The sequence below is a fragment of the Artemia sp. Qi Xiang Cuo genome, chromosome 18 (assembly GCF_049724085.1).
Source record: "Artemia sp. Qi Xiang Cuo chromosome 18, ASM4972408v1, whole genome shotgun sequence".
Classification (NCBI taxonomy): Eukaryota; Metazoa; Arthropoda; class Branchiopoda; order Anostraca; family Artemiidae; genus Artemia; species Artemia sp. Qi Xiang Cuo.
In genome coordinates this window covers 38,313,867-38,326,046 of record NC_142811.1, presented here as the reverse complement: position 1 = coordinate 38,326,046, position 12,180 = coordinate 38,313,867, and the positions used below count along the sequence as shown (strand labels likewise).

Sequence of the window (12,180 nt, the reverse complement as noted above, 5' to 3'; positions counted from 1 at the left end):
TAGATAATATAAATCTAGTCACATTCGTCAATGTGCTATATGCTGTACATATAAACTAAAGAACAAAACAGATATTGCAAAAAAAGTATCCCCAAGATTTAAAATAAAAATTCGATAAATTGCTTAAGACCCTATTGGCACACTTGAGCCTTCTTCAAGAAGGGAAGGGGGTTAAGAATAATATAAATAATCAAAATTTTAATTGAAAGATAGTGAGAGTTACTTGAGAAATGAAAAAAACGAGGCTTATAACAGACAACATCTTAGCCTTGTTGAAAAACTTTAAGAGGAATTCCTTTTTGATTACGATCCCCAGGTTTTTGGCACGGTGTGCAATATACAGTTTTTAAATTAAGAGTAAGACACTATACACTTTTATTTTAATTATACAGTAGAAAAAAAATCAAAAGTATCGATTATTCAGAACCATTAACTTCCAGTGGTAATATTAAGAATACCTATTAGTATACAACCATAGTTAAGCCGATGAAATAACAAAAAAGATAAGCCTTTTTTGAGTTTATTGATACATAGAGAGGATAATCAGGCCAGGATCGAGTTTCAATTTGCTTTGTCCCCAGAAAGACAACGTAGATAACTTCAAAGAGGACACTACCTTTCCATGACGATAAATAAAAGTTCGAATAGGGATAAATCCTTTTATTAGACAGTAATAATTCACAAAAAAATACTGAATATTCTGCTGATGACGGGCACTGCACACATGACCAAAATATCAAGTATTTTTTTTGTGAATTATCACAGTCTAATAAAAGGATTTTATCCCTATCCAACTTTTATTTATAGAAAGAAAACCAAAGCTATGGGAAAACATAGCACTAATTTGGAGAGTAAAACTCTCCTAGACTTCAATTACGCAGACAATTTGAGCACCTTAGATAAGGTCTAATAAAATGTTCTTTAATAAAAGAAAAGTAGTAGCAAAACTGATGATTCTTTTTTTCTGGTTTTTCAGAGTTCAGGATATGAGAATAACTTTTAAAGTTAAGCTAGGAAGACCAATTTGCTCAAATTAAGAATAACTAAAGATAAAGAGACGGTGCTTATTAACGGGAAAACTGAGCGAACAGAAAGTGTCACTCATTTACTTAGCATTATTAGTAATAAAGGTGGATGTATTACAGAGTCCCTTTCTGACGAAAAATTGTAGATCAGCAATGATGATCAACAATCGCGAGAACATATTTGTTTATCAACAATTGTGGATACACAATAAGTTTCACGAGAACACAAATTTAATTATTTTTGGCAAAAAAACGGCAATATTTTCACAGTAATTTGAACACCGTTTCACTATTTTCAATTAAAATTCATGTTCACTCCTGTAATTTTCATTGTGTATACACTTTTTCACTGTCTGATCAAATTCTGAAAGTTTCAGTTAAATACAACATAATTTTTTCAGTATCCTTTTGAGGAGAAATGGGTGGGTAATTTGAAAGAAACTAAGTTCACATATCTTATCAAACAGTTCGTGGTAACGAACTGTAAGTAAGGAGCGACCCGGCTCAATGGTAACCGAAATTCTAGAAAATGGGTTTTTGATACCAATAGATACATCAAAAGAATCAGATTTCAATGCTGATTTCAAATATATAACTTTCATCAAATTTAGTGCTACCCATCAAAAGTTACGCGCCTGAGAAAATTTGGCTGATTTTCAAAAAAAGGGGAAAAGACCCCCTAAAAGTTATAGAACCTTAATGAAAATCGCACCATCATATTCAGCGTATCAGAGAACCCTACTGTAGAGGTTTCAAGCTCCTATCTACACAAATGTGGAATTTTGCATTTTTTGCCAGAAGAAAGATCATGGATGCGTGTTTATTTTTTATTTTTATTTTTTTTTTCCAGGGGTGACCGAATCGACCCAGTGGTCCTAGAATATCGTGGGAGGGCTCATTGGAACGGAAATTAAAAGTTCTAGTGCCCTTTTCAAGTAACCAAAAAAAATGGAGGGCAACTAGGCCCCCTCCCACGCTTATTGTTTTCCCAAACTCACCCGATCAAAATTTTGAGATAGCCATTTTGTTCAGCATGGTCGAAAATATGATAAATATGTCTTTTAAGATGACTTAATCCCCGAAGTCCGCAGGGGGAGGTCTAAAAGTTATGAACTTTACCCAATGTTAACATATAGTATTGGTTATTGGGAAGTATACAAAAGTTTTCAGGAGGGTTTTTTCTGGTAGTGGGAGGGAAGGGTGGGTCGGGGGTTATGTTGGAGGATCTGTCCATGAAGGAAGTTTTCATGGGGCAAGGGAAATTGCCATAAAGGGGGCGCCGGACTTACCAGCATTATTTATTGGTTATTGGGAAGTATACAGACATTTTCAGTACGGATTTTTTTCTGGAGGGGGGGGGGGCTAGAGGAGGCGGTTACTCTGGAGAATCTTTCCATGGAGGATGTTTCTTTGGGGTAAGGGACATTTCTATGAAGGGGGCGCCGGATTTCCAAGCATTATTCAAAAAACGATCAGAAATTAAATAAAAAAAAAAACAAGTTTTTTTCAACTGAAAGTAAGAAGCAACCGAACAGAAATTATAACGTATGTGAGGGGGTTCTCTCCCAAGTCAATACCTCGCTCTTTACGCTACATTTTTTTTTAGTGCTTTCAAAAGAGCTATCTATTCTAATTAAACGGCCTTTGTGATTCAGGGGTTTTTGAATCAATTTTTTTTTAAATTTTAACGTAACGAGTTTGGTATTGACTAAGGAGACAGCCCCCTCATATACGTAATAACATATACGTAATAAAAAAAAACAATAAAAAAACAAGCGATACGGCTCAATAGTAATCGAAACTTTTAAAAACGGAATTTTGATGTCAATAAATGTATCAAAAGAATATGTTTATAATGCTGATTCTAAATATATAACTTTTATTAAGTTTAGTATTACTCATCAAAGGCTACGAGCCTGAGAAAATTTACCCGATTTTTTAAAGAGGGGGGAAACAGCCCCAACAAGTGAAAGAATTTTAATGAAAATCACACCGTCAGATTCAGCGTATCAGAAAACCCTATTACATAGGTTTCAAGCTCATATCTGCAAAAATCTGCAACTTTGTATTTTTTGCCAGAAGAAAAATATACGAATATAGAAGTTAGTTACGTAAGTTAATTTGTAAAGACATCCATTTAGCAAAAGAAAAGTAAAATTTTAATGCAAATTTTGTTTAATTATTCAATGACGGTTAGCCAAAATAAAAGCTGCATTAACTAAAAAAACAAGTTTTTTAAACTGAAAGTAAGGAGCGACATTAAAACTTAAAACGAAAAGAAATTATTCCGTATATGAAAGGGGCTGTCCCCTCCTAAACGCCTCGCTCTTCACGCTAAAGTTTGACTCTGTCTCACAATTTATTTTTTAAAACAGTAAAAAACTTTAGCGTAAAGAGCGAGGCGTTGAGGAGGGGACAGCCCCTTTCATATACGGAATAATTTCTGTTCGTTTTAGGTTTTGATGTCGCTCCTTACTTTCAGTTTAAAAAACTTGTTTTTTTTATTTAATTTTAAGTAAGAGATCAAGTTAATAATAGACATAACAAACTTTATATCAAATTTAAATGTTTTTTTTTCTTTTAAAATTATAAGAACAAAAAAGAAGTTCCCCTCATAATATTCATTCTTGAAATTTCCCGCTTAAATTTGACCAAAAAGTTTAAACAACGCCTTCAATTATGGGTTGTTTTCATCCACAATATCGACCAACAAAACCGTAGCAGGTCGCTGGAACACAATTGTTGATTAACAATGTTTTGCCAGAACAGATTTCGATCAACAATATCGTCCGAAAAGACCCTCAGTGTATAAAGATGTAGAATAGAGTTTGAACCAAGGTTAGGATACTACAGTGCTTACAACAGTGAAATATGACACTGAAAAGTGGGCCCTTCGAAATGTGGGGGAATAGAAAATTTAGAAGATTTTTTCTAAAGAAATTATCTAAGAATAATTATAAATACTTATTTGGATGACCGAATATTAAACAATAACCTTAAGAAAATGTAATTTGATTCCTCTTTCAGGGTTACAATGAAAGAAAGGTCACATTTTAGTGATAAAGGATTACAAATTGTCGAAAACTGTGATTTATAGCAAACCAGTAGCGATAACCGTCAAGAATTTCCTATTTTCTTGAAGCACAAAAAAAAGAAGAAAAAAAAAAGGTCATTTCAGCTTCACATTTATTAAAATTTGTAATTTTTTTCAAAGTTCAATGTCTCCATTAAAAATTTTATCCTTTTCACATTTTGGTTCTATTTAAGTATAAATGGAAAGGCATTGTGGTCTGCAAAATTATCTATTCTAGAAACAACGATATCTAAATTTTATTTGAGAAATTTTAAATAAGACCCAAAAGTCAACTGATAGCTGTATCAACTCTCACTAATTACATAGTCAAAAAAATATTGCCTGAAATGTTTAACAATAGTTTTTTGTCAGGTTGAATAATTCAAGGTCAAAATTTTATGGCCCTCATATATTTGGCATGGTCTCAAACATACAAGGTTGAACAAAAGATACGATAAAAAAATCCATACACACGTGGGTCACGGAAAGAAAGAAAATCGAGAAAACAATGACTCTGATTACTCACTCTATAATTAACAGCTATAGTCGCAACTTGTAGTGCCATTGAAATTAAATAGACAGTGCTATTTAAAATATTGGGTTCAAATTCTTTCTCCACATCAGCAAATTCGGATTCCCTGAAAAAATGCAATATAGGAACAGTGTTTTCGGATATATATTAAAGTGATTGAAAGCCAACCTTTATTCAAATTAACATTATTAGATAGTGCATGAAAAAGAAAAAGAAAAAAAAGCTTCTTTATGCCCAAAATTTCTATCTAGTGCATTGGGTAGGATATTTCATCAATTGCTTAAGCGCTCCGACAATACGCAGTCCCCTTTCAGAGCAAGAGTGAACCAACTCAACTTGGCTTTATTTTATTTGATCTAAAGTTTTACCAAAAAGATTAGCCGGTGGAAATTAATACCAAATCAAATAGACAATCTCAGAGACTTCGCCCGGGAAGCCAAAACCTCGAAAGTTACTTATATAGCCTTTAACTATATTATCGAGAGAAATCATGGTCATTCAAAGAAGGGTAGGCAGGGGGGGGGGGATACTGAACACGTCAAAAAAGTAAAAAATTCTGTATTGTTCTTAAACGTCTGTTACTTTTACAGAAAAAACAGCTTTTTATAAAACTTTATCCCTCCCATTAAGCAGCTACGCATGCCAAAAACTAGCGGTTAACAAACAAATTTATATAACATTCTTACCAGTGTTGTCTATTTGCTTTTTATACGACGGCATGTTAAAGTGATATGCAAGTCACATTAGGAGCTCAGTACTATTTAAACATGCAATTAAAATATCAGCAAGATTCTGCTCTAGTTATGAAATACTTACCAATATTTGGGGATCACTTCCCAGGGTACTTTCACTGGCCTCCTAATAGGGTACTACCCGGATCTTTTTTTTTTTATTTAAGAGTTCTGAGCCACGTTAGTTGTTTTAAGTGGCGTTTACCTCAGTGGCTTTTAGTTTGCTTAATTTTAATTAAAGAGTCAATATTGAAATATAACTCATCATAATTTATTGGAGTGCATTGAAGAATAGCCACAAAGGCCACTTGTGCGTTAGGCTGCTTATTTTGTAAGATTTTCTTAAATTAAGAATTATCCCTCTCTCTTAAAAAAAAAAATTCATTCCCGAATCTACTGTCAATATTTTTTTTTATATTGACAAAAAACGCAAACTTAACAACAGCAAATGGAAAAAAAGTGGTTGACACAATAAAGACATGCAAGTATAAAAAAAAACCATCGCTGTGAATTAATCCTACTGTACAGAGGTCTTACATAATGTCATATCATTTCTAGGTATTTAACAAAATGATTAGTTCCTTGAACACGAGTTGATGGGACGCAACTCTATATTTCCAGAATTATTATACTTTAAGCAAGAAAATACCCGGCATTCCCTTTCGAAAAGGTCCAGAATATTTCAAGGAAAGCGGTGGGTCCCACCAAGGAAAAGTTTGTATGTGGGTACTATACGCTCGTGAAGCAATAAATTGACATGCAACTTTCCAGATTTGTTGTGGGGGATGGAGAGAAGAGTATGGGTAATTTATAAGTGGCAACTGGCTCTAGGGTAAAAAAAAACACCAGTTATATCTAATATTTGGCATCTCTTGGCGTTTTTTTTTTCAAATTTTATAATTTTTTTTAGAAACTAAAATTAGAGACTTGTTGCTACTTGAGTTTTGCCAATTACACTAATTTTGTCCAATTATTACACTAAAAAACGCCAAGAAATACCGAATGGTAGAAGACGTCGGTGATTTTTTTCCTCGACTAGCGCCAGTTTCTATTCTATTCTCATAACTTACCTATACTCTTTGAGGTGGAGGATCATATTAATTTAATTTGAACATCGAAGTTCTGATTCAAAATAAACTAACCCGTTTTGACAATCTTCTACAGAAGACGTCGGTGATTTTTTTCCTCGACTAGCGCCAGTTTCTATTCTATTCTCATAACTTACCTATACTCTTTGAGGTGGAGGATCATATTAATTTAATTTGAACATCGAAGTTCTGATTCAAAATAAACTAACCCGTTTTGACAATCCACTATTAGTACTACTAACAACTCACGACAGGACCAGACCACCCGAAGCAACCACAGTAGCACAAGTTCCTCCTTCACTCCAATCTATTCGGAGCTTCACTGCTCTGGTCTTAAACATTTTTTTGTGACCGTATCCCATCTCATTAAAGAAAATCTATGCAGAAGATAGTTAGAGCATTAAATGATTTAAAGATTCAAAGATATGTCGTCCCCCTGAGAGCAAAATTTGATTTTTTCTATGTTTCTAAGGGTAGTGAACAACTTCGTTCTCATGTTCTTCTGTTCGTTTTTCCATATACAATATATATTCCCATATATATAGTATACTATATACTATATATATTTCCATATACTACAGTTTGCGGAAAACCTAAGCCCATGAAGGCTATTTTCCTTGCAAAAACATGCAGAGAATATGCGAAAAATTACACTTTAAATGCAGTTGAATTGCACCAAATGAACTACAAAGAAAAATACCAAACCGAACATTCGGAGAAGAACCTAGTTACATCTGCCACTTCAAGTGTCTTATTATACCAAGCTACTTGTTACCATTTGATGCAATTAGTAAGTCAATGCCCATTTCTCAGAGAAAAATTTGAAAAATTTCGAATGGATTTAAATTCATGGAAATAAGCTGAAATATTTCAAGGGTTTATAATGAAAAAGTCAAGAAATTTTATATTAAGACTTCAAAAAGTTTCATTTTTGGTTAGGCACACTGATCATTAGTTCCCGTAGCGAATTATGTTGGCTGTTTTCACTTGGCCGAAATATGAGGACTGAACTCGTGATTTTGTGATTATGTTGGATGTTTTCACTTGGTCGAAATGTGAGGGTTGAAGTCGGGATTTTGTGATTTCGTGATTATGTTGGATGTTTTCGCTTGGTCAAAATGTAAGGGCTGAACTCGAAAATTTTGTGATTTTGTGATTATGTGGGATGTCTTCACTGGGTCTAGGCATCCCCCGGAAAATCTCCCACCCCAATAGAAAATTTTCCCAAAAACAAAAAAAAAAGACAAAATTGAAAGATGAATAAAATTCAATAAAAGCCAAAAATTATAAGAATTGAAACCAAATACCTAACAAACATAAAGCAAGTCATTTGCCAATATCCGCAATTTGTACAAAATCCAAAAAATTATGAACTGCCATCGAGGGATACTAGCGAACAACTGAGATATAAAAGAAAACAATCCATTCACTCAAAAACAAAACAAACCAGCAATTAAATAAGTTGGAGAATTATATCATCTGATTTCTGATTTTAAGTATTGCATTCCGTGCAGAGACCCTTTGCGACCTAAGGGGTTGTTCACGTGTTTGATTATATGATTGGGAAAGTGGTTCAAGGTTTATTTCAGGGATTACTAAAGTATCGGCTTCTCTGTCGAGAAAACCGAAATGTGACTCGTTTATTCTTAAATCACCGGAATATCTGTTTAAAGCTAGACCTAAACGTTGGTATTTAAAAATTTTTGCCGCTTCCCTGTAGTGCTGGACAATACCTTTGTCATGAGAAATTAAACTAGCTTGGTTACATAAAATAGTATGTTCCGGAAAATCATAGATATGTTCTGCAAGGGCAGAGTCAAAATTTTCCGTTTTTTTTCCGCTTTTTAAGGGTGTTATCAATTGAGGTAGAGTATTGATTTAATCTATCCGTAAGCCGTTGGTGAGTTCTTCCGATGTACCAAAGACCACACGAGCATGGAATTCTGTGTACACCAGAGTTTTCACCTTTTGGGATAGGGTCTTTACCTTGATAAATTTTGGAACTGATAGTTTTACTGGGTTTATAATAGGAGCAAATGTTTTTTTTTATTTACATCTTTGGAGAGGTGTTCTGAAACCCCTTTTACAAACGGGAGACCAAGGTAAACGCAATTCTCCCTTTGATTTGTATTAGCTGTGTCACCATCTGATAGCTTTTTAATATGTTTTTCAATTACGGAATTTATTAAACTAATTGGATAACAATTCCCAAATAAAACATCCTAAGGTGGTCGAGCTATAAATCCAGGAAACGTGGTGAACCACCTGCAATGCTCTATCGACTAGAGAAGTGACCACTCCTCTTTTAACCGGAGGAGAATGATTAGAGGAATAATTTAAGTAACAGTCACTATGCGTAGGTTTTCTATAGACCCCGAGCTGGATACATGTATCGTTTCGGTGGACCAGAACATCCAAGAAATTTGCTTTGTCTGTTTATTCAATATTCTCATTTGGCCTTAAAAAACCTCATCTTTGATCGTTTCCTTTTCTTATATTATGGCAGGCCAATATGGTTTAAGAAATTATCTTCGAAAGTGATTAGAGACCAACCAGTCAACCAGGTCCTTTTGTTACCCCTTAGGACACCTGATCGACATTTTGAGGTATATATTTTGTATTTTTTTCTGTAGCTGCTCCATTTTTCATGCGGGGGGGGGGGGGATTTTCCACGGGGGAAAGCGCAGGTTCATGTTTTCACTAGGTCGAAATGTGAGGGTTGGTTTTCTTTCAAGATTTATTTATGAATCTTTTTATATAAATTCACTTGATTGCTTTCATTCTTCTGTCGAGAATCTTTGCCTTATAGGAAGTTCTGTCTACAATTGCACCCCCCCCCCTAAGCAAAAAAAATGAAGAAAAGTCAAAGGATTTCTATTTCTATTTGCCATTTAGGCATTACAAATACAAGCTGATTTTAGAAGAGAATAAAGAAATCTCTTTTCTGATTTTACAAGAGTCAGATTAGTGACAAAACAGACCACTGAAAGAGAACCCATCAACGAAGATAATGACTTTGCAAACTTATGACCCATGCCTGGAACTGCGCCTGTAGGGATCAATCCCTTTTGGGGTGATGGGGAGCAGCAAGAAAGGAGGAGGTTTTGGATATGGACTAATCCCCGTGTAAATTGATGATTTTCGAATCAATGACAAATTGCATCAGATCTAATTTGACAATATACTGTGTAAAGCTAAAGCTCTGACTCCTAAATAGCAATTATCCTCTCTGTACAAATGCAAGACAAAGGTATTGAAAAAACAGGTCGAGAAACTGCCCCCTGGGAATCCACTTATCTGATAAAACGACGAACATATCCATACGCGAAAGAACATAGGAGCCTTTGATAGTTCAGAAAAACCTAAATAGCATGCGGCGATGTCCGGAACACATGGTCCACATGAAAAATGATAGACTCTTTCACAAAATCTGGTACTAGGATCCCCTTGGTGTTAGATGGCATGAACGGGAGAAGGTAACGCTTGGCCGATGCCCAGAGAAGGATGCTACCCTGGTGGGAGCATCTTTGGAAGACCTAGGCCGCAACTTCCACAGAAGTCATCGCGAAAAGGCACTGTTGTCGCTTTATTCATCAGCTTGTGTACGAGGAATTAAGTCTAAGCAAGAAATTAAGTCGCAAGCTTCAATTCTTTAACTACTTGAAATTTAATAAACCCCATATGCAAGCGTTAATATTATTGACAACAATAAAAATAAATAGTTTCACTTTCACTTACCTAGGTGGCGATGCTGCAATAGCTTGACGAACCAAGAAGATTAGACAAGAGAAATGGACCGCAAATTGAAGAAGAACTGTGGAAATAGTGTACAGGTTGAATATATTTGGCAAAGGTCTTTGGGAAGACAGTGTTTTCAATGGCTGAAAAAAAGGATATCAAATAAAAGATATGACATTGTTAGCTCACAATTTATTTTACAGGTAGATACTACTTAAGAAAAAAGTATTTAGAATAGCCTAGTTTCAAAATATTTTTTTTTCCAGATCTGGGAATAATCAAAAAAGAAAAGGCTCCAGTTTTATTGTCGTAACGTTTTTTTTCGCTTCTTGTATGTCAGCCTTCGAGCTGTACATTGTCAAAATGAATTCAATAAATATAATCGAAATTCTCTATAGGATAAAAGACTGGAAACTATTTAAGTTTCCTTAAATAGTAAACTATTTAAGTTATATAAAACCCCGTGTAAAGCATTAAAACAAATAGACTTCCGGTTAGAAGCTTTCCAGATATCTAAACCTGGATAAGAGATATTATCTCGAAGTATCTTTCTAAATACCTAAAAAAGGATAGAGCATTGAAAGCTATCAGTAACTAAGAAGTGAAAATTGATTACCTCAATACAATGACATAAATTAAAAGTGAAATTAGTTTTTTTTTTATTAGAAGTCAATTAACGAGGTTTTAATTGACTTCTACCCTTGAAAGCCTACCCTTGAAATTGGTCTTGGTGAGATAAAATAAAATCAGCTAACGGTCTTTCAACATTTAGGGTACTGAAAAAAACATTGACGAGATGTCCAAAATGTTAAAGTACCTAGGACAGCAAAAATGAAATCTGATGTTTGAAGTTGGTCTAGTGGACACTTGTATTACCACATGCGTCTTTAAAACTTAGGAAGACCAGCGGAACTCAATTTTTGATGAAGAAGACCTCCATATGCAGTTTTAAAACTTAGCGGGTGCCTAGTTTGAAAATAAGAAACTTGTGTGGCAAATCCACGGAAAATGAGCGGAAAAAATGAATCATGGAGCTCCAGGAAGCGTAACTTTCCTAATTGCTGCAACAAAAGACAACACTGCCATTAATTAACAATAAACTACATAAAAAAACAGTGATTGAATGAGTAAAATTATGTAAGAATATAACACTAATATTTTGTTACCAAAAAGGAATTGAAAAAATAAATCATCAATCATTGAATAGCAAACAGTTATCAAAATTATTCAAGATTAGATACATCAAATTATTAATTTAAGTGCCTTAAATTAAAGAACATAATTGACCCATTATCCTATTTTGTTACACTTGAACTTTTTCAAAGAATCAATAAAATTCTTAATTTCTTCTGATTCCTAATATATCGCTTTTATTACTTAACTTTTGCCGTTGTAAAGCACAAATATTAAATTTGATTTTTTGCTCCAGATAAAACCCATTTTCTCTCTAAAAAAAAGATCCGGCATGGAATGTCATAAAACCATCTAGACTACTGAAACATCACCCAGTTGCCTCATTAACCTTTCTTGGCTTCTCATATTGCTATTTGATAATCAATTAGACTGGTATATTTTGCATAAACAGAAAATACCCAGTGAGGATGAACTTAGGCCATTTTTTGAAAGACATGTCTTCCTTAAATGATTATTTGCAGGTTTCTACAATATCTTCAAATTTTATGAACGATTTTCCGCCAAATTAGTTGCCGCTTTATTCTTTTTCACGGTTTCGCGTGGCAACAAGGGTGAAAATTTACGCATGACACAAAATATTTAAACTTTTGTTACAAATACCATTCCGGTTTTCAGGTACGAACGGACATGAGAAGAAGCCAGAGAGCCAAAAATATTTTCATTTTGATGTCCCTGGTACTTCAAATAATTTGCAGGTTTTTGCAACAATATCACTCTGTTTAGAGTGTCCCTCCATGCTCTCTTAAATAAAATTATTATTTTTTTTTAATTTTAAATGTTTACCAGGCCACGTCTAAAC

At 34.1% G+C, this 12,180-nt stretch overlaps 1 protein-coding gene across 2 annotated transcripts in view; it reads right to left on the bottom strand.

Moving 5' to 3' along the window:
• LOC148941471 (endoplasmic reticulum transmembrane helix translocase) overlaps window positions 1-12,180 on the bottom strand; it is a 96,373-nt gene that overhangs the window by 4,882 nt on the left and 79,311 nt on the right. For both annotated transcript variants that reach the window (XM_089104085.1, XM_089104086.1), the window contains exons 18-19: window positions 10,188-10,330; window positions 4,625-4,736 (exon numbers count right to left, since the gene is read on the bottom strand). In XM_089104085.1, the coding sequence (XP_088960211.1) occupies window positions 4,625-4,736; window positions 10,188-10,330 (255 nt within the window). The remainder of the gene's footprint in view (window positions 1-4,624; window positions 4,737-10,187; window positions 10,331-12,180) is intronic.